The 23,255-nt window shown below is 42.7% G+C and overlaps 1 protein-coding gene across 1 annotated transcript; it reads right to left on the reverse strand.

The window, feature by feature from the left end:
- Nucleotides 1-653: 653 nt before the first annotated feature.
- DDX18 (DEAD-box helicase 18) lies at nucleotides 654-18,868 on the reverse strand. Its single transcript, XM_084808331.1, has 14 exons — nucleotides 18,694-18,868; nucleotides 15,737-15,922; nucleotides 14,646-14,798; nucleotides 12,980-13,115; nucleotides 11,750-11,850; nucleotides 11,427-11,626; nucleotides 11,225-11,339; nucleotides 10,567-10,706; nucleotides 9,380-9,541; nucleotides 6,600-6,752; nucleotides 5,267-5,380; nucleotides 4,277-4,333; nucleotides 3,055-3,232; nucleotides 654-1,371 (listed from the first exon to the last, which is right to left on the reverse strand). Exons 1-14 carry the CDS (start codon nucleotides 18,821-18,823, stop codon nucleotides 1,226-1,228), a joined length of 1,971 nt encoding a protein of 656 aa, XP_084664457.1. The 5' UTR covers nucleotides 18,824-18,868; the 3' UTR covers nucleotides 654-1,225.
- Between the last annotated feature and the right edge of the window lie 4,387 nt (nucleotides 18,869-23,255).

Below are 23,255 nucleotides of genomic sequence, written 5' to 3' on the forward strand. Positions count from 1 at the left end.
GTCCAAACTAGAAAGTTCCACTGGCTCATTCCCACATGACTTATATTAGTATACAAGCAACTCATGAATGTTACTGAAAAGAACAACTACTTGGATTCACCTTGTGCTTTTGGGTGTTGTGCTACTGCTACAATGCCAGAAGGGCAATTCAGATTGGTAAAATTGAAACATGGATGTGCAAACAAAGTATGACCACATTTGCAGCAGGGTGTGAAACTTTTCTAAGAGGGACAAAGAAAAGTATTTGTTGGCAAGAACCAACATCCGAAAGGGTGTGCCATCAGCTCAGAACAATACCAGCATGAACACATACCACATAGTAGTTTACCATTTGATCTCCCCTTTTGAGTTGTAACCATTAACTCAGTTCATAGAGTGCAATACCTCTAAACTTTAAATATTTCAAGATATCACTTTATATAGGTCTCACATAAAAGGTTCTCTCTTCTTCAAACATCCTTTATTCTTCAAAAAGCAAAAGAGTGTTTTGAAGCCTTGGAGCAAAAGAAGTGCCACTTGGTAAGGCAAGCAAAAAAGAAAAGAAACCCATCTAGAATTTCTAAGTATGGTCTCAGTGGCCTGTCAAGAGCTACTGAATGAAAGTCTGCCTTAGCTTTGTAAAGCAACATATGGAAGAACTTGGTACAAAAACATTTGAGTAGAAAAAGATAATTGTATTGATTACCTCTTGTAAAAGCAACATATGTTCAAATATATGCCCACTATGTTCAAATTCCCAAAGATACCAAATCACTTACAGAGTTCTTGGAAGAAAATATAGGATACTGGAAAATGTCAAGAGCACAACATAGTACAGTGGGGTGCATAAATCTGAGCCACTCCACTGTGACCACAAACACCTGTTCCTGGAGGATTCAATGTGGCCTTGTTGCAGGATGACCAATATCCTGCACCACATATAGGGGCTGGGAAGACTGTATGGGGATGTGGGACACAAACACAGGCCTCCTCTTTTCCCTGATGGGAGATCAGTGCTGATCCCATTGCCTATGGATGTACCATATGAGCAGAGGCTGGGGGACCCATGTGCATCCTCCATGGGCAGGCACTGTGCTCACCGTGGACTGGATCATGCCTGTGCTGAGGTCTAATCCTTAAATTCTATACATAATTCTATACTGAATGCACTTTGTGGGAAAGTATGAGGGTAAAGAACTTAAATTCCTCTATCAAAAGCCATTTCACTGAAAACCGAATAAGCACTTCAGCGGGAAAACTGTCTGCTATCCGATTTTTTCTTGTTAATGTGCTTGAAGATTTTGGATTTTTGAACGTTCTTTGACTTCTGGTAGCCGAACCCTCCACCACCACCTCTTTTTTGCAATCTCTTCCCATGGCTGCTGTTTACATCTGAGAATTGCGTCAAGGAATGTAGATTCATAAAAATAAAAACTAGCTTAAAGTATTAGAAATCTTAAGGATGGTGCCTACTTTGGCAGTGTGGGGGGGGCGAAGAAATCACAGCATGCACAGTTCAGGATAAACTTGTGATTGTGGCAAGGAAGAAGAAAATGTCTATAGAAAAAAACTTACCTAGCGATCATCATTGCTCTGAGTTACCTTCTTGGTTTTCCTATAGAGAGCTAGTTCAGTCCTCTTTTAGGTATCATCATTATGTTAAACTTGTAACTGAAGCAATCATGCTTCCAAAGGCCAGCACAACTATTCCAATTAAGCACAAAAACAGTTTGCAAATTAGAATGCAGAGGAAGTATTCCCAGTTCAAGAGAGAACGAAAGAAAGACAGCACATCCTAAACATTTGCTCTGGTAGGCCTTCCCTACAGTAGCAACATCATGTTGTGTCCAATGTAAAACTGATTGGGGTAAAATGTGATAGCTAGGCTGCTAACTGGTGCATGGTAATGTGACCACATCACCCCCAATACTGAAAGATCTGCACTTAGGGATGTTGGAGAAATCTGCAATGGAACCGAGTGAGTTCGGGTTTTTATGAATCTGACCTGCAGATTCTGCAGTGGATCAGGGTTTCCCATCATGCAAATTCCACGGACTTGTGGACCATTTTCTAACTTTTGGGAATTTTGTGCAAATTTCGTCATAGAAAAACACAAAAATGTAAAAACCCAGCCGAAGAAACATTTTCCCCATAAGCTAAAGTGTGAAAATGTGCATTGGGGGGGATTTGTGCATTTCTATACATGTGAATTTGTGCAAAGTCGGAAGGGGATCCAATTCCATCAGTGGGCAGACAATGGAACGAAAGGTGCCTGGCAATCCGCAAAACAGACGGAACGGATTTCACACAGCCCATACATTCCTATCTGCACTAGTTGCCAATTGTTTTCAGAGATCAATTCAAGGTGTTGGTTTTAACCTTTTAAGTCCTAACCAGCTTAGGGCCTGGCTACAGAGTGACCACCTCTCTTGGTACAAACCTGCTTGATTATTAAGATTAGCAAGTGAGGCCTTTTTGAAGACACTGTGGCTTAGAGACGCCTGCTTGTCAGGCACATAGGAAAGTATGCTGCTCCCAATCACTGGAACATGCTCTCTCTGGAGTTGTGACTGGTACCCACGCTCTCTGAATTTAAGAAGGGGGTCAGGACATCTTTATAACTTGACTTTTTAAATTGTTATTATAGTTGTTATGGTTTTAAAGATGGTTTTACACATTATTGTTTTTATTTGATTATGGTTTTTACTTTGATATTTCTGTAATCTTCCTTGGTTGGCTTCAGATAGTCAGAATAGAGGTAAATTTTTAAAAAAGAAAAAATTAGATCAACCAAGTGGCCATATTTAGACATCACAATAAACTACGGTATGCTGTAACAAGAATAAGCAAGTGCATGCCTCAAGCTCATGCACTCCCTGCTATCCTTCGCACACTTGGAGAAGTTTAAAACTTCCAGCTGCAGTTTCTGTCTTCAAAAATGCCGTTTAAGCTGCTCTGCTATTAGTTCACCAGCCTATAAAATGGATTAATATAAGCAGCTGATGTCAGCATATTTGAGTGACCATGTTACAAAAGTGGGTGCAAGAGAGTTAATAGCTTGCAATAAAAGGATACTGAGATCCACAAATGGTGGAACCTTGAAGCCAAAAGACAGCGCAACCTTGAGCAGATCCAAGTTATTGACATTGTAGATCTGCTTCAGAGAATGGGAATCATAAGCTCTTATATAGGCTTTGTATGCTTCTTGGGCTGATTTGTGAAGAAAGTAGTTTTTCTCAATCAGTTTTTCTAGCTGAAAATTAAAAAAACAAGAGGCACAATTATACTCTGTCACTTAATAAATGAGCAAACAGAACATTTTGCAGGTAGCTGACACCGACACGTATCATTTCCACAAATAGGGAAGTACAGTTGGAATAGGATACAAATTTTCCAAAATGTATTTTTAAAAATTAACAAAACCCAGTATCTTGAAATACTGGGCTTTTAAAAATTGTGATAAAATGGGCTAAGTGATATATAATCTGATTATTATTTCCTTTGTTTAATAATGTGTGAAAATTCCATCTAGTATAGTGGGACTGCATCAAAAATATCCTTCCCTCCAACTTCCCTAATCCCTAAAATACACATTGTATACGTTGCCACCTATAGGTTCTTTCTTAAATCACAAATCATCCTGCTTAAGAAAGCATAACAAGTCCCATTTTCTCTGAACTTGCTATCAGCTCTGTTTACACACACATGCTATGATTCTACCTATCAGGGCCAAGCCCTTGGCAATGGGAAGACCGTAAGGCATAGGCCTGCTGCCTCATGCTCGTGGCACAGTGGGCGGGTTCACAAAACATTCAGTATGGGTTGTCGTGGAACCGTGGGTTGTTGTGCTGTGTGAACTCAGCCGTACTAACGATGGTTTGTTAACTATGAACCCACAGTTCACAACCCAACAACAAACCACAGGTTCTCTTCATGGGTTATTTGTGGTTAACAAACTTATGTTTTGTTAGCGTGGCTGGGTTCACAATACAACAGTCCATGGTTCAACCTTGAGTGTGGGTTGTCATGTTGTATGAACCCAGCCTGTGCTAAGTCATCAGCAGTTAGGCTCCTTTGTAAAAACAGATCACTACAATCATTTTAATGTTTCAGGAGTAAAGGTCATCCAAATTTAATTTCACCCTCACCCACAACAGCTTAAAAATTAAGGCACTTTGTCCTTATGTGATTTTTTAAATGTTTGTTACAGACTGTTCTTTATATTTATGTTGCTAGCTGCCTTGGACACACAAAATAAATTAGATTAAGAATACTGGTAGCATAAAGTCCATTTTACCTGAGACTGGATGTCAGAAATTTTGGACCAAGAAAATTCATATTCATTTAATGGTACCTAAAAGAATCATTAAGGAAAAGTATTATATGCAGAAATTACTGAAAGACAATTATTGCTTATCAGCTACAAACAGGGACAGTTGCATCCCAAAATGGAAACAAGCAGCTGAGCGGAACAAAAGGCGCCTCACCACACCTATGCCCAACTTGATGTAGTCTCTGGAGTCCATCATTCTCTGCACCCCTTGCCCTGTAGCTCCACACTAGCTAGCAGTTAGCAGCCTTCTAATCTGGACTGTGATTTCTACAAGAGATTGTTTCGGGGAGTAATGTCAATTTTAGACATACAGCCTGGGCAGCTGTTTTGCAATTGCTTTCTGAAGTGCCCTCGTAACTAAGGGCATTTCAGATTTTATACTCACCATGGGACAATTAGTCTGATGAGTTCTTGTGCAAATGCGTCATGGTAGTTTCCATAATTGCATAATTCCCATAGAAGATGTGTATGAGTCATCTTAGGATGGGAAAACAAGTTTATATGAATGACCCCCCAGGCTCTCCCCAATATGTGCAGCAAGGCTGCTCAGTACCTCCAGAGTGCTATTACCAAAAATTAAGGCCTTCTTTGCCTGTCCATGAAAGACGTACAAAGAAGTCGATTTATGGCCAGTCCTGATGTCACAGAAGGTAGAAGCCAGTTTTCTCTGTTCCGGTAGCAGTGGAGCCAGGATCTCAAACAGGGCACTGAATGATAAGCACTGCTTCTTCAAGCAGCATGTGCTTAATTTTCTCTACATTCCTCTAAGCGTCACACTCAAGTGATGGAAAGCATATTCCAATTATGCAGTTTTACTGTGGCAGCTGCTCTGCATTTCTGCTAAGTTTATTCCATCAAATATTCTCTAGGCAATTATAGAGGTGGAGCATTGAAATATCTGATTAATCATTACAACCACTAGCAGCTTTGCTGTAGTATCCCATACTGACTTACCCTGGCTTGCTTTAGGTAACGCAGGAAACCCAATTCTTCTGGTCGTAAAATAAGCAGAGCGTGTCCTCTTCCATTTATACCCCGGGCAGTTCTACCGACACGATGAATGTATTCCTTTTTAAAAAGGAAGCAACGTAAGAACAATTAATATTTTGATGGAAGTTGATATTTAAGGTAATCACACAGATAAGCAACCAGACATGGTGTTCCCTATTCCCCAAATGAAATTCTACTTCAATTATGGAAAACAAAAACAAAACAAGCAGCATGGAGGCTTCAGAAAAGCAGGCACTGTTCAACGCAAGGAAGCATTTCCTTCTGATTGGCAGCAGCTGGAACAGCATCAGCTACGACCGATGTCAGTGGTTAGCATTCCCTCAGGGAGCTGCTAAGGCCCTGGTACCCTGCGAGACCCCACTGATGACCTGAGCCCCCTCCTCTTCTGCCGCTGTTTGTCACTGCCACACTTTGCTCAAGCAGGCAGATGGTAGTATCTGCTAACCTACTCTTTCCTTCTGGGCAGCCACTCCCAATGGTTCACTTAAATGCCACTCTGCCTTTCAGGCACCACTGGAGCTAGTTACAGAGCTAAGACTCTGTGCATGAAATGTGACAGTAACTAGTTATGCTACCATTTCAACTGGCATGGCTGGGACACATGCCACAGCTGCCCTGCCTTGGATGCTGCTGCACATCTTCTGTGCAGATCCATAATGAGGCTCCAATCTTGTACCTCTGTCTAAGTCAGTCTTCAGTACAGCACAGGATAGGGATTCGGGGATGGAGGAAAGAGAAGGAGAAGATATGTAATGTGTGAAGAGGCGAAGGAACAAGGAGTGCTGCAAAATGCTAGTGTCTGCTCACCATTTACCAAGCTTTCTAGATCTTCCTCATTTTCAAAAAGAAGAGTTTGGTGCAACCTCAAGCTAAAAATTCTCTTTTTAACTCTCGAGAACGATGCATAAGCTATCAGTCTACATTAGATTCCACCATAATTGCCAGATTGCTAGATCCTTAATAGAACCAATTAATATTGCACAAAAGGTTATAAATAATACATTATGAAGGGGCCCAGGGCACAGTCTGAAGCAGAGTAACCTCGCTGAAGATAAGCAGGTTGTGGTCTGGTCACTGCCTGGTAGGGAAATCTATTTACAGCGCATTGAAGAGGAAAGGCAGATAACTGCAATGAATAAACTTTAAACGTTAAACTGACTTTGCAGGAATTGCAAACAATCCCAGTCTAATGAACTTTCAGGTACATTTTGGAACTTCCTAGTCTCTTAAATCCATATATTCTTGAAATGGAATAACTTTCTAGAAATTATACTACCTTTGGATCATCTGGTGGGTCATACTGAACTATCCAGTCGACCTCAGGAATATCCAGTCCTCGGGCAGCTACGTCCGTGCACAAGAGTATTCCAGAATCTGCATTACAGAATTGGAAAAATGTGGTTGTGCGTTTGGTTTGTTTCTGCTTGCCCTAGAAGAAAACAGGTATTCAAGATGAGGTTCATCAACAACTTGCAGGATTCCTTGAAGAGATCTTCAAAGCCAACACAGTTTCACAATATGCATTATTAGAGAAACTTCAAAGTAATTTGCAATCTTTAGCTGCTTACATAGCTATTACAAATTATACTGCCCAAACTGACATCTGTTACAAGGCCATGACTACCTCTCTCTGCAGGAGCCCAAATCCACCAACCCTCCAGAGAGATTCGGGGTGGAGGGCTGCAATAGGGAGGGGACATCAGTTCTGCCAGCAAGTTCTGTTCTGGCAGATGCCCAACTTTAGACTCAACCCACAGTGTGTTCAGAAGTTATCATGATTAGCTATTAAATATTAAAAAAGGCAAAATCCAATGCTTTTTGTGTAGGAATGTGTGACATATCTAAGGCCCCCCTACAAGTCCCTTGCCCTTGGAGGTTACTGACCCCAGACTTTTCCCAGGATTCCCAAAAACACTATCTACCACCCACTACTGATTTATAGAGAGCAGTGGGACTCTCTTTTTCTATCCTTAGTACATGGTGTGAGATAGGCCAATATTCAAATCCACTCAGACCAGAACATAGGTGTGTAAAAGAACATTTTTGTTTATTTAACGGATCAACATTCAGAGCAATAACTGATTAATAATAATGGTTCTATAAATGTAACACCGCATCTCTGCTTTCAAACATTTCTCTCTCTTTCTTCTCATTCAAAACCTGTCTCTGATTCTACTCACTGACTAAGTTAGGGAATAATCCTATGCATGTTCAGACAGAAAAAGTCCTACAACTGGGGAGCATGGCTGGCTGGGGAATGCTGGGAATTGTAGGACACTTTTCCTGTCTAAACATGCATAGGATTGCGCCCTTAACTAACTACTCTGGTCCCTTATTCCTCTGTCTCTCTCCTAACTGAAGTCACTCTCCATCTTTCCTTGACCCCCATCTGTTTCCATCCTCCTCCTAAATGACTTTCTCCAACTAACTTCATCCAACTTTCCATTCTGGTCTCAGCTGTCAATCATTCCTTCACTCACTCTTCTGTTACAGAATGCAAATAGTAGCAGCCCATCTAATTCCGTTGCACGTGGACATTCTATTCTAGTGCAAAAGTAACTCAGAAGTACTGAACACACGTATTGAACAATAACCAGTTGTTCTGCATGTCCTCCACTAGCTTACAAGGCAGACGCCTATGGTAAAACGATTCTGGTGAATAAGTTCACCACACTGCCTGAAATGAGTAAGCTTTTAATATTGTGAAGTGTAAAGAAAAGGTAGAAAATAAGAAAAGAGCAGCAGAACATATAGCAAAACCATTCCTGGGAATGCATTCTAGAAATCCTCTGCCATGAGGTAACTGCTAAAATGTTATTTTATTATTACGTAAAGTTCCTTGATACAATGGCAACTCACCACTGAGCCTTACAAGTTAGGAATATATTGTCCCACAGCATTTATAACCTTCTATAAAAACAGGATACTCAGATTTCCATGACAACAGCTTTGACCATTATCTGTTCACAGAACAAACATCTAAATTTTTGTTTTTATGTTAATTTATGCAGAAACAAAGGATGTTGCATCTCTTTCACATCATGGAAATGTGGAAAAATAACTTTAGCATACCAGCGTAGAGCCACTTAAAATGGTTAACTTGACAGCAAACAAACAACTTCAGCCTTGCTGAGAGAACCCTGTTCTTCAGATAAGCATTTTAAAGACAGATTTAAGAGAAAGGCTCTCCTGATGGCATTTAAAGGTTAATTTATGACTCCACTGCTGAAATCTTGCTGAGATGTTGACATTCCCATTACGCACTCTCAGCTTTCATAAAGGCCACCTGCAATTTACAGTAACTTCAAAACCGCACACATTATTCAAGTTTGAAAGTCAGATTAGGACACCTGGCTATAGATGCGAAGGTGGGTCTCACGACAGAAAAGTAAGCCTGAGACCAGCTATAAATTAAGGCTGGCATTTGGCTGGCCAAAAATACTGGGAAGGATCCTGTGGTGTTGGTGTGTTACCAGTATCAATATTGTGCTAGCGGAAACCAATGTGCGCACTACCAGAAACTAACGTGAGTGCTTGCTAAAGCAATGGGCTTCCCCTCTTGATCCTTCCCACAATTCAGTTATAGTTTATTACAACATAGTATGTTGTAATAAACCATAATTGACAACACAGTGTGTTGGATCTAGGGAGGCTTCTGATAAAAGATGGGAGGCTTTTGATAAAATCCGCTCCAGAAGTTGGGGGACCCTCTAGAACAGTGGAGGTCATGGCACTGAGGGCTGAGCAGGTAGGGGGGCAATCAGCAAATATTGCCTCCCCACTTTCCAGCACTGGAAGCGTTCTGAACAGAATTCCACTTGATGTTTCAGCCAGTGGAGTAAAAACTCTGAACCTGATCCAGTGAAAAGGAGGCATGTTAAAACCAATAAACTATGTAATACATAAGCTATGTATTATTGCCAGATGCCAGCTCTTCAAAAGATAGATGTACATACATACATACTCATCCAAAACAAATCATTGCCCATGACTGGCAAACAGTCATGGGTAAACAATGCAAGCTTTAAAACAGAATATTGCAAGGCACATACTTACATGAATGGCCAGGACTGGTAGGTCAATGTAATTAAGAAGTTCATAGTGATACTTCACAGACATACACGAAGAGAAGAATACCATCAACTTCTTCTTCCGATTCTTCTTGAGAAAAGTGAACAGCAGGAGGAACCTCTTTTCTGAAGGGCACACTACATAACCCTAGAAATTATTTGAACAGTTTATCTACATGTGGTCTTTTAAACTGAGGCATTTAATTCCACATTTTAACTAAATCTGGCACAAGAATCCACTCCTGATGACTGTTTTTCACATCTTTTTCTTGGAAACACCACAATTTTCACTAGAACTTAAGGGGTGAGAATTACTCTTGTTAGTTAAAGAAAAGGGACCGACAAAGCTTTCGTTTTAAAAAAAAGCAAGACAAGTATCACTAGACAAACATTAAGTCTTCTTAGAGCTCCATCCTAGGCTTATTGACTCAACAAACCAACTAAATTCAGTGAGATGTACTAGTGAAGTTGTTCAAAAATTGCAGCCTTAGAATAGGGCAAACTACTTGAATAAAAGTTTCAGTGAAAGCTAGAATTTACCTTCTTAATCAACCTTCCCCAACATAGCACCCTCCAGATATTTTGGAATACAACTCCCAGCATTCCTAACCATGGGTCGTGCTTGCTGGGGCTAATGCAAGTTGCAGTCCAAAACATCTGGAGGAAGCAGGTTGGGGAAGGCTGTTTTAAATTATTTCAAAATCACTTCAGTTCTACAATTTAAAGTACACTACAAACTAGACTATAAAGAGAATCTGCACAGCTATAATTAAAATTTAACCAATTGTGTAATTTTGGTAGGAGCAGGTTAAATTTGGCATGAGAACATTCCACATAATTAGGGCAAGTGAGATAGTCAACAATTCCACAATTCACAGTGTGGAACCCCTGCCATGAGAAAGCCATTTTCAGCAATATCCATGCCACTGCAGGTGAACGTGAATCAGGCTTGATAAAGGATAAATGAACATTTGAAAGAAATTATCAAATATCAAGAGCTAAAGTGCACACTGAAAAAAAGAGAGAGGCATATCTGTATTTGGACACTAATTTCAATATTAGGAAATGAGGGATGGAGACAGGGAAAACCAGTGGAAGTAAAAGTGATGACAAGCATAAAAACAAAACAACCTCTGCGAAGACATTAAGGCCTTACTATAGGTGGTCAATTACCTGTTCAAGACCCTCTACAGTTGCTGTCTCTTTATTGTCATCAACTCCAACATACAATGGCTCCTTTTTTAGAGAAATCTTTGCCAGGTCTTCAACTTTTCGGGTTTGCGTAGCAGAGAACAGCATGGTCTGTCTACGCTCTGGGAGGGAGAAAAATTGAAATGGAATATCGTAAAACAAGTCTCTCAGACACTGACAGGGTAACTTGTTAGTAACTTCTTTAGAGATATCAAAATGATGCAAGCAGCTTAGAATGGATTTCTAAAATTAGCTCACAAGCTTTTTCAATTACAAGCCAAATCATTTCAGATCAGAAGTAGGAATACATTAAAACTTTTATTTGTGAGCATATACGGATCCAAACAAAAGTAAACACACTTTTAAGGCTACAATCCTAAACACACTTACTTAGAAGTAAGCCCCACTGAACATAGTGAGACTTATTTCTGAGTAAATAAACATAGGATTCCACCGTAAATCTATTAATAAGCCCACTAGATACCAGGTATATCTATTTTATGTTCTGTACAGGGGTTAAAATGAATACACAATAAATACTGGACAAGTGAGCAGGAGTTACAAAAACTGAAATGCTTGGGGACTGTTGTTCACTTTATAATACTTAATGGTGAGAAGACGATTTGAATATTTGACTTACTTGGCAGAAGTTTTATGATCTGTTTCATTTCTTCCTCAAACCCAACTTCTAAAATTCTATCAGCCTCATCAATTACCAGGCACTGCAGGTTCTTATACATAAACCCTGGAGTATTCTGCAAGACATTAAACACAATGTTGCCAGCCAGCTATCAAAATGCATACAAAATAAATCATGCACTACTCAATACTGCTCTTCCTACCTGCATATGGTCTAGAAGTCGGCCTGGGGTTGCCACAATGATGTTTATGCCATTTGCAAGTTTCTGTGCCTCAGCCGATCTATTACTGCCTCCCATTATCAAGCCATAGGTGTGGACGTGATGTGTCATCAGTTCTTTGAGAACACCGTATGTCTGCATGGCAAGCTCCCGTGTAGGGGAAAGGATAAGGACACCCGTTCCTGAAAGAAGGGGGCGGGGTAGGAGTGCATTTAGAAAGGTGCTCATTCAGCCAAAATCATGGCAAACAATCCCCAAATTTATCTTCAGAGTTTCAAGTAATAAGCCAGAGAAGACAATCTCACCATTCCTAGGCATAAATTTTAACTTGTAGATGAGTTCTATTGTTGGAATGAGAAATGCAAGTGTTTTGCCACTGCCAGTTTTTGCAGCTGCTAGGATATCTCTGCATATACAATAATGACAAAAATAGAGTTTAAGAATATGAAACCAGGAGAGCTGAAACAACTAAATATCAAGAACAGCCTCATTAATATTCAGCATTATACCTAGGATAACAGCACAGTTCTATATGCGTCTACTCAGAAGTTAGTTCAATGGGACTTTCTCCCATAGTTGCTAGCACCTCCCACCCTGTCAACTACCCCCCAAGATGTGGGAAGTGTGTGCTGTTGGGAGCCACCGCCCCAAGATGCCCTGAAGCACTGGCTTCTAATGCTCTCCCTCTTTTTGCCTTTTCTGGGCAGGGGAGGGGGAAGGGCATACGTTATTCAAGATCCACTGCTCAAGAACCGCCGAACCAGCTGGTTTGGCCCTGTATGGCCAAGGCTCTTGAGTCGTCTGAGCTACAAAGCTACCAAAACTTCAGAGCTGGGGAGGTGACGGAGATTGGCAGGCAACTGCCCAGAGGATCCCTGCCCACCTCTGAAGTTATGAGGAAGACTAGCTGCTTGCCAGAGAGAAGCTCCACACTCACTATGGTGGGCAGATATTGTTGAAGCCGGATTCCACGTAAGTGGGTATAAGAGCGCAGGCCAAACCACATGAGACTCGCAAGACAGATAACTAAAACTTTTTTCATTATACGAAGGATACCTTTGTTTTCCAGGAGAGATCGGTGGATTACTTTAAATTGCCTGTTTCATGTCATTCCGTATTGCAAGCTTACTTGATTTTAATTAACTTAATGACTGGACAATGGCCATAATTCAACACCGAGTTAGAAAGAAATATAGCCCAATCCCATGTGTGATTATTAAAATTATATCGGACTGTGTTCACTTGCTCCCAAGTTAGTATGCACAGGATTACAGCCTCAATTTCATTGATGTCTGCATGCTTCAGTTTGCCTAACTTTGTGCAGGATTGTGGCCAACACATTTAAGATAGGGGTGTAATTTGCTCAGTGTTACTACACAAAATGCTCATACAGCTGAACAAAAACAAGCAAAGAGAAATCATCTATTTTTTTTGAACAATAAGATAACGTCTCTTTATATATTCATTGAGTTCATCTCAAGAAGAGAAAAAAGAGTTCCAACACAACGCACCTGCTTTTAAAGGTCATTTCTTACCTGCCTTCCAGGAGTGGTTTAATACTTTTATGCTGAATTTCTGTCATATGTGTAAAACCCATTTCAGCTATTCCTTTCAATGTGTTCTCACTGACAAGGCCATTAAGAGAAGCAAATGAAGTATCTTCAAAAGCACCTGGAGGGAGAAACAATCTCAGTCTCTTTCCCTCAATAGTCTGCCTGAAATCAATGGCTAGATTTCTAAGAATACCTGAACTGGGACAATGTGGTATTTCAGCATCAAGTGTAATTTGTAAAGCCCACAGAAAATATACTTATGACATATGTGATAGTAAATATTCTTTTAAAAAACCAGATACACACAGATACTTGATCCTATGCTTTCTACAACCACCACACACACTTTTTTCTGGTATTAGCTGGATACTAAGTAAGAGCATTACTGTATGTTTTTGTTTAACTAACATATTCAGGTACGACAGCCACATGCAGCAATGCTGTTTGTATCCCATGCACAGGCACATATGTATTCAGCATTTGCATGCCAGTATTTACTGGCCCAAGTGGTGCCAATTCCATATGAAAGACCCATGTGTCTGCAATCCTAGACATACTTACTCGGGAATATGTCCCACTGAACTCAATAGAATTTACTTCTGAGTAGATATGTGTGGGATTTTATGTATGTATTTATTACATTTTAACTGTAGTTCTGAATATACAAATAGATTAAATTCATAAAATACAAACAAAACAAAAATAAAACAAAAATAAAACATCACAGTATAAGACAAGCAGTTAAGAATAAAATGTTACAGAGATCTAGAAGCATTAGAACAGTTTAAGGCGTGGAAAAATAAAAAGGCCATAGATGGGGTTGCCACCACTGAAAAAGCCCTCTTGTAGCCTCCTGTTTTGCTTCATTTAGTGGGGGTACCTGGAAGTGGGCCTCAGATGATGACCTTAGGGTCCAAGCAGATAAATATGGGAAGGAGATGGGTTCCTTCAGGTAACTTGGTTCCAAGTTCTTTAGGGCTCTAAAGGTTAAAACCTGCATCTTGAATTGGGCCTGGAAATGGACTTGCAGCCAGTGCAGATGATAAAGTAGTGGCAAAATGTGATTGAATGGGCCAGTCCCAGTTAAGAATGTGCACACTCTATTTTGGAATAATTACAGTTTCTTGGCTAATTTCAAAGGCATCCCTAGATAGAATACATTGCAATAATCCGCGTATAACAAATTGCACTGTAAGTATCCTTCCAGACATGCCAGAGGGGCTCATAGATAAGGGGTAGGAGGCTATCAAAAAGGCCCATAAATCATCCTTAAAACTAACCAACATCTGCATTACCCAGGCCATTGCTTAATTTTCCAGTCACTACATGTCTCTTCTATGCAAAGATACGATTGCTGATCCTATTTTACCTATAGGTCACTGCATCAATACTTAAAACAAATCACTCACTAACTGATGACCATGCTAGGATGGTTTGATCTCCAAGACCAATAAAAATCAGGTGTCCAAATACAGAATCTAACAACACAATCCTATGCAGCCTTACTCCCAAGGCTGCATAGACAATGAATACATGAAACTATTGAACTATTCATCTGTTTTAAAACAGAAAATTCTATTTAAATAGAAATAGGTCAATGAACAAAATTCCACCATGTAAGAAAGAGAAGAAAGGGTAAAAAGCTTGCCTGTTAGTCCTAGAGGCAAGGTAGGTTCGTCAGCATCTTCGTCCACTTCTTTCTCATCCATGTTGTCGCTATTTTCTTCTTTGGGCTCTCCATTTAAGACCTCTTCTACATCGGCACAGTCTCCCTCATTTTTTGCTTTTTTAGTTTCTGTACCTACACAAGGAAATCAATGAATTGTCAACCATACGTATCTGCATAACAATTGATCTAGTTGGAACATTCAAAGGAGGAAAAAAGAAACCCAGTACACTGATCCTTAGGTTTATACATTTAAACTATGGACAACTATTTCCTAATATCACCTGTGGTCCCACCACCCAAGGTTTCTGCATCTAAGCTGCAATGGGCAGAGCAAAGCAGTTCTGCACAAAGTAGAGTAGTCATTATGGTCAGTATCCAATGGAAGCTGCCCGCAAGTGGGTAGCCCCACTATTTCCCTTGCCAGGCGTTCCAGAAACGAGTGTTTCCGCTAGTTTCAGGTTGCCCCCAGAAGTGTTAAATCTCCGTTCTGCAAGCAGTGGGTGCTGCTTGCAGAAGGGAATCGTTAGGGCTAGCTGCTCGCAGAACAGAAGCAGCGATGGACCCTACTCACGGACAGGCAGCAGTGGATACTGACCCTAGAAAGCAGATGAGAATGGAGTGGAAAATTGAGATGTTGGCAATAATTCAGTTGCTGAATCAGATCAAATGCCCATTATATTTACCCCTCTGACTCCAACAGGAGCCAACTAGAACCCCATGGATAAAAGTAAAAAGAGGGCTTTGTGGTGTTAGTTATTTCCTGCTTGCTCTTCATACCAGAAATATGCTTCTTCTCAGCTTGGAGATTCTGTTTCTAGTTCCCAAGGCTCACAGTCATCAATGCAACTGTCCTCTATGAATCTGCCTAAATCTTTTCAAAAGCCATCTGTTTTAACCTAATGTAGAGTTGGCATTCAAGGCATATACGCATTACTATGGTTTGGAAATGAGATCTCAGCGTACATTTTACACTGAAGGCATCACCAATTCAGTAATATCATGGGGCAGCAAAGAAATAACAGTGAACAAGATCGGTCATTCAAAACAATGTAAAAATCAAGATGCAATACCATTTCCTGTATCATTCGCTATTTTTCTTTTCTTCTTTTTCTTCTTCTTCTTCAACTCCGGTTGTGTGCATCCAGCTTCTTCAGCATTTATTACATCAGGTTGCTCCACATGCTTCATTTTATGTTCTTCCACCACTGCTTCTGAGATGTCAGAAAGTTCTCCTGAGATATCCTCAGTTGCCGTTCCTAACGAAGCAAACCACAATGATAAATCAAGCGCTGTTTGACAATTTTTAAAAAACATGAATTCTAAGGGACAGTTCACATACTCCCCTACCTGGAAGTAGGGATGGCGGAGAATTTCTCCACAAATCTCGGGGAGGCCGAATGCCAACGCATTCGGCCCCCTGAAATTGGCAGTGAAATTCCCCCCCCCCCCGGATGGGACTTACCTCCCTCGAATGTCCCTCCCGGCGGCGGGTGATAGGCTACGTAATGATTTACGTAGCCTACCACGGCTAGATTTCCAAAGTCAGCCGTGATAGGCTACGTAAATCGTTACGTAGCCTATCACAGGTGACTCTGAAAAAAAAAAAAGCATGTACGCTAATGGCGGCGCCCATGGGCGCCGCCATTTGCGTTCCTTATCTGGGCACGGGTAGTCTACGTAAAGATTTATGTAGACTATGGTGAAAATAAGGGCAACGCTATTTGTGTTGCCCTTATTTTTGCCGTAGTCTACATAAATCTTTACGTAGACTACCCAGGACCAAATAAGGAACGCAAATGGTGGTGCCCACAGGCGCCGCCATTTGTGTACGCGCTTCCCCCCCCCCAAAGTCACCCGTGATAGGCTACGTAACGATTTACGTAGCCTATCATGGCTGACTTTGGAAATCTAGCCATGATAGGCTACGTAAATCGTTACATAGCCTATCACGGGTGTGTGTGGGTTTTTTTACATTTTCTTTTTTATTTCGCGGCCGGGGAGATGGGGTGCCTCCCCCCTCGGCCTTTATTTCGGCCGGGAGAGGCGGGGCGCCTCCCCCCTGGCCTGAACTTCGGGGGGAGAACCGAAGCGCCTCCCCCCCACCGCGAAGAAAGCTGCGGGACCAGGTAAGTGACTTTCGTACATCCCTACCTGGAAGTCCCGTAAGTGTGACAGGGCACTAACGTGCACCCGCCCTCCAAAATACCAAAGCACTACTGAAGCATGTGAAGTGCCCCAAGAACAAGTCTTCAAATAAAAAAGACCCCTGTGGCATTACTTTTCTCCTATACTGCCTTGCTGCAAATCACTGTCTGAACATAAAACGTCTTGTTTATCCAACTAGACGGATCCCTAGGTATGCTAATATGCGAGGAGGATACACAGAGTATCCCTGCTACTTGTTCTGCAGAAACAGAAACAAACGTCAGGAAACGGGCATCCCTGGCAAGATTGCTTTCATGTTGTACACGCAACAAGAATATTGCACACTTTCAAGTACAAAAGAATTATTTTGCACAGCACATGGACTGTGCAGCAGAGGAATGCTTCTCATGATATACAAAATAAATAACAATGAACAAAACATCCTTAGTTTCTAGATGCAGCACGTATACCATGGGAGCCCACCCACTGTTTTTGCATTATGGGACGCAGTCCTGAGACAGTGGTAAGCAAATGGAGCTGTATCCAAAATCAGTCTTACTTAGAGCAGACTGAAATGAATGGGTCTTAAGTTAGACTGACATCGGATATCTGTCACATTGACACATGGTATTTTTCACCTAAATTGAGCTGCTGAAATGAAGACAGCTTGGAGCAATCAGGAGTAAACTTTTGTGTGAAAGGACTTAAGAGCCCTGCTCAGTTTTGGTATCGAAAACAAATTCCTAGATGCAGAATGTGCTCAGAGGCACCTTGTTCTTTACTTTTAAGTGTATGTCTTTTGCACCTGGCTCTGGTTAGTGAACCTTGGGGTTCTAGTAAAAAACAACAACCCAGACTCAACAAACTTGAGGTCTGCCCAACCTTGCTTTATATTTTATTGCATTTGTAGGCATTTATTTATTTTATTTATTTATTTTCTATATCATCAAATAGCTGAAGCTCTCCAAGCAGTTCACAAAAATTAAAACCACAGAGTGCCACATAAAACAATATAAAATATGAAAGCTTAAAATCACAATATAACAGTACAACCAGCAATGCAGAGATTTAAGATAAAGATTCAGAACACCAGACCTAGAAGACTAGGAATCTAAAATGCTAAAATACTGGGAGAATAAAAAGATCTTCAGCTGGCGCTGGAAGGAGAACAACGTAAGCTCCAGGCGAACCTCTCTAGGGAGCTAATTCCACAGCCAGGGGGCCACAGCAGAAAAGGCCCTCTTCCTCATAGCCACCCACCTCACTTCCTTTGGCGGGGGCTCCTGGGGAAGGACCCCTGATTTAAGGCATTGATGCACAGTTTGCATGCGTGTTTTATCCCTGCAATACAGTAAATTTGCATGCTAGGGTCTGTAAACCTGTATCTAGTCACGCCATATTTATGCTACTTTTTTCAGCTGCTAGACGAACGAGTAGATAGCCCTCGACAAGCTGGGTGACCCTCAAACCTGGACGCGCAGCCTAAATCCAGCCCTGCGAACCCCCACGTAAAGTAGATCAATATTCTCTCCGTTTCACACTTGAAAGAACGAGGTGGTCGCATGCCCCTAAATCCAGCTCTGCTTGCAACACCCCCATAAAGCAGGTCAATACCATCATCACCTCCACAGCGCACTGGGGCATGAGGCTGAGAAGTACGCCTCGAGTAAGGCCCTGCGGCCTGAGTGCATTCACAACAACCGGCAGCTTCCCGGTCCGCAGCAACTTCTCTCGGCCGTCCCCCCACGGCCTCACGCTCGGGTGCGCTTCATGGGCCGCCCCCCCTCCATCAGCCAGCCAGCCAGCGCGCGCGCCACCCCTGCCGCATCTCCCACCCCACCCCAGCGTAACGGCTTCCCCGCGCCGCACGCCCCCTTCGTACCGGCCGGGCCGGGGGCCGGCGGGCCGGCCGCTCCTTGCCGGGCCAAATTGCGCTGGCGTATCTTGAGGTTGCGCTTGTGGAGCTTCTTGCGCAACAGCCGCATCGGCAGGTTCGCGGAGCTCGCCGCCATCCCGCCCTCGCCGACCCGAGCGCGGCCGGAAAGACCCACGTGTGCGGGGGGAGGAAGAAGCCCGAGCAGGAGAAGGAGCGGCCGGAAACGGCGGCGTCAGCCGACGAAGCAGTTTCCGGCGCCCGTTCCGCACCCGCGGAGGACGCACGCGCAGCGACCTCTGGCGTCGGGGAGGAAGCAGCGTCGCCTGTTGAGAGCGGGCGGGGCGGGGGGTCCGCCTCGCCTCGCCTCGCCTCGCCTCGCCGCCGCCCGGGAACCCAAAGGGGGCGGCTGAGGGGGCTGGTTGGCGACCCGGCTCGGCTCGCTCACCGCGCTCCGCATTTTACAAGCGGGACTTGTAACCCGATGTTGAAGTGCGGAGCCAGACAACCAATGGAGGATTTTTAAGACGCCTGATTGCCGGCGTGTGGGGGACGGGGGCATTTTCAGGAGCGGGGGTGGGCGGGGGCATCATTTGCTGCTCTGCCTCAGACAGCAAAATGTCTTAAGCCAGCCCTTTATAAGTGTGTGTGTGTACATAGGCATGTGCGCGCATGCACGCAGGTGCGTACATAGGAGCGTGTGCATGCGCACATGAGTGCACCCGTGTATGCGCGTGTGTACATAGGAGTACATAGGAGTGTGCGTGCACGCGTGCACATGTTTACATAGTGCGTATGTATGTGTGTGCATGAGCATGTGTATATATGAGTGTGTGGATGGGTGTAGGGAATCCCATTAAGGGGTTACGTGCCAGGTGTGACGTGCCCCCCTTCACATGTGCCCCTCCCACATGGTTGCCTAGAAAGCATGTGGGAGGGGCCCATGTGAAATAGGGGGGCGGAGAGACTCTCTGCCTGTGGTATACAGTAACAGCACTCATTCTCCAAGTGACAATCCGTATGTAGTTCAAGCGGTCCTATGCACACAAGGGGCAGTATTGGCAGGCCTTGGAGAATTCCAAGCTTTGCAGAAGTATCCCCCCACCCCAAAAAAATGCTTTAGTGGGGAGGCACCTTAAGAGAGGGTGAAACTCCTGTGTCTGAGGGAAGAAATGAAAAACCATGGAAGGTGAATGGAAAGGAGTATTCTAGAAAAGGGATGGAGGTTCCCCACCTATGGTATATACTATTCCAATGCACTATGCCTACTACTGTCATACCCACTTATCTAGAAAACCCATACATGCGCCAGGGCACGAGTGCACAACCCCGCTGCATGTACAAAAGCTCAGATTTATGCAAACTGGCTCAAAGACAATACTTCAAAATACAAAGCCCCCCCCCCCCTTTAGAATCTATAACTGCCTTGTAGGTTGTGGGTAGAAGAAGTTCTGGATGTGCACGTGCAAAGCAAATGCATGCTACTGAATCATGGTGCATGTTTCATTGATTGCATGCGAGGGAAGGAGTTTCTGTACTGTCCCTATCAGTGTACAGAACTAGTTTCTGCATTGATAAAAGTAATGAAAAGTACCAAATAATTTGTTCTTAATGGTACTGGTGAAATAAACGGTGATTAAGGCTGCAGTCTTCTACATATTTACCTGGCAGTAAGTCCCATTTAAATCCATGAGGCTTATTTTTGAATTGACATATTGTTAGGGCTATGTCATTAGTCATTTCTAAAAACAGATTGTTGTTGTTGTTTATTCGGTCAGTCGCTTCCGACTCTTCGTGACTTCATGGACCAGCCCACACCAGAGCTTCCTGTCAGCCGTCGCCACCCCCAGCTCCCCCAAGGTCGAGTCCGTCACCGCCAGAATATCATCCATCCATCTTGCCCTTGGTCTTCCTTTTGGTCTTTCCTTGCTCTTCCTTTTGCCTTCCACTTTCCCTAGCATCAGCATCTTCTCCAGGGTATCCTGTCTTCTCATGATGTGGCCAAAGTACTTCAGTTTTGCCTTTAATATCATTCCCTCAAGTGAGCAGTCTGGCTTTATTTCCTGGAGTATGGACTGGTTTGATCTCCTTGCAGTCCAAGGCACTCTCAGAATTTTCCTCCAGCACCACAGTTCAAAAGCATCTGTCTTCCTTCGCTCAGCCTTCCTTATGGTCCAGCTCTCGCAGCCATAGGTTACTATGGGGAATACCACTGCTTTAACTATGCGGACCTTTGTTGTCAGTGTGATGTCTCTGCTCTTCACTATTTTATCAAGATTTGTCATTGCTCTCCTCCCAAGAAGTAAACGTCTTCTGATTTCCTGGCTGCAGTCAGCGTCTGCAGTAATCTTCACGCCTAGAAATACAAAGTCTGTCACTGCCTCCATGTTTTCTCCCCCTATTTGCCAGTTATCAATCAAGCTGGTTGCCATAATCTTGGTTTTTTTGAGGTTTAACTGCAACTCAGCTTTTGCACTTTCTTCTTTCACCTTCGTCATAAGGTTCCTCAGCTCCTCCTCGTTTTCAGCCATCAAAGTGGTATCATCTGCGTATCTGAGATTGTTAATGTTTCTTCCAGCGATTTTAACTCCAGCCTTGGACTCATCAAGCCCAGCATGTCGCATGATGTGTTCTGTGTACAGGTTGAATAGGTAGGGTGAGAGTATACAACCCTGCCGTACTCCTTTCCCAATCTTAAACCAGTCTGTTGTTCCGTGGTCTGTTCTTACCGTTGCTACTTGGTCATTACACAGATTCCTCAGGAGGCAGACAAGATGACTTGGTATCCCTGTACCACCAAAAACTTGCCACAATTTGTTATGATCCACACAGTCAAAGGCTTTAGAATAGTCAATAAAACAGAAATAGATGTTTTTCTGAAACTCCCTGGCTTTCTCCATTATCCAGCGGATATTGGCGATTTGGTCTCTAGTTCCTCTGCCTTTTCTAAACCCAGCTTGTACATCTGGCAATTCTCGTTCCATGAATTGCTGGAGTCTACCTTGCACGATCTTGAGCATTACCTTACTGGCATGTGAAATAAGTGCCACTGTTCGATATGAACTTTCTTTGGTGCTTCCTTTTTTGGTATGAGTTGATTTTTTCCAATCTGCTGGCCATTCTTGTGTTTTCCAAATTTGCTGGCATATGGCATGCATCACCTTGACAGCATCATCTTGCAAGATTTTAAACAGTTCAGCTGGGATACTGTCATCTCCTGCTGCCTTGTTATTAGCAATGCTTCTTAAGGCCCATTCAACCTCACTCTTCAGGTTGTCTGGCTCTAGCTCACTGACCACACCATCAAATCTATCCCCGATATTATTATCCTTCCTATACAGATCTTCCGTATATTCTTGCCACCTTTTCTTGATCTCTTCCGCTTCTGTTAGGTCCTTGCCATCTTTGTTTTTAATCATACCCATTTTTGCCCGGAATTTACCTCCAATGTTTCTAATTTTCTGGAAGAGGTCTCTTGTCCTTCCTATTCTATTATCTTCTTCCGCTTCCGCACATTGCTTGTTTAAAAATAATTCCTTATCTCTTCTGGCTAACCTCTGGAATTTTGCATTTAATTGGGCATATCTCCCCCTATCACTGTTGCCTTTTGCTTTCCTTCTTTCTTGGGCTGCTCCCAGTGTCTCAGCAGACAGCCATCTTGCCTTCTTGGTTTTCTTTTTCTTTGGGACGTTTTTTGTTGCCGCCTCCTGAACAATGTTGCGAACTTCTGTCCATAGTTCTTCCGGGACCCTATCTACTAAATCTAGTCCCTTAAATCTATTCTTCACCTCCACTGCATATTCATGAGGAATATTAGTGAGCTCATATCTAACTGATCTGTGGGTCTTCCCTATTCTCTTTAGTCTCATTCTAAATTGTGCAATAAGAAGTTCGTGATCTGAACTACCATCAGCTCCAGGTCTTGTTTTTACCAACTGCATAGATGTCCGCCACCTTTGGCTACAAAGGATGTCATCAATCTGATTTCGGTGTCGACAGTCTGGTGAAGTCCATGTATAAAGTCGTCTCTTAGGTTGTTGGAAGAGAGTGTTTGTTATGCACAGTGAGTTGCCTTGGCAAAATTCTGTCAGCCTATGTCCTGCTTCATTTTGTTCTCCCAGACCATGCTTGCCTGTAATTCCAGGTGTCGTTTGACTACCCACTTTAGCATTCCAGTCTCCTGTAATGAAAATAACCTCTTTTTTTGGCCTACTATCCAGTAGGTGCTGCAGATCCTCATAGAACTGATCTACTTCTGCTTCTTCAGCATCTGTGGTTGGGGCGTATATTTGGATCACTGTGATGTTAAATGGCTTACCCTGAATTCGAATTGAAATCATTCTGTCATTTTTTGGATTGTATCCAAGCACTGCTTTAGCCACTTTATTATTATGAAGGCTACTCCATTTATTCTGTGGTCCTCTTGTCCACAGTAGTAGATCTGGTGGCCATTTGATGTGAAGTGGCCCATTCCAGTCCATTTCAGTTCACTGGCACCCAAAAGGTCTATATTTAATCTTGACATCTCCCCAATAACCACATCCAATTTGCCCTGGCTCATAGATCTTACA

This window comes from Heloderma suspectum, chromosome 1 (assembly GCF_057233095.1).
Source record: "Heloderma suspectum isolate Gila_16-S chromosome 1, 16-S_ref, whole genome shotgun sequence".
NCBI classification, from domain to species: Eukaryota; Metazoa; Chordata; class Lepidosauria; order Squamata; family Helodermatidae; genus Heloderma; species Heloderma suspectum.

Bases quoted from the DNA above. Each gene is read 5' to 3' on its own strand.
- DDX18 (XM_084808331.1), bottom strand. From the start codon at position 18,823: ATGGCGGCGAGCTCCGCGAACCTGCCGATGCGGCTGTTGCGCAAGAAG. The intron at 15,923-18,693 runs GTACGAAGGGGG...TTGCTTCGTTAG, and splicing joins GCCGGCCCCCGGCCCGGCCG to GAACGGCAACTGAGGATATC. The intron at 13,116-14,645 runs GCAAGCTTTTTA...TTCTCCCTCCAG, and splicing joins CTTGCCTCTAGGACTAACAG to GTGCTTTTGAAGATACTTCA.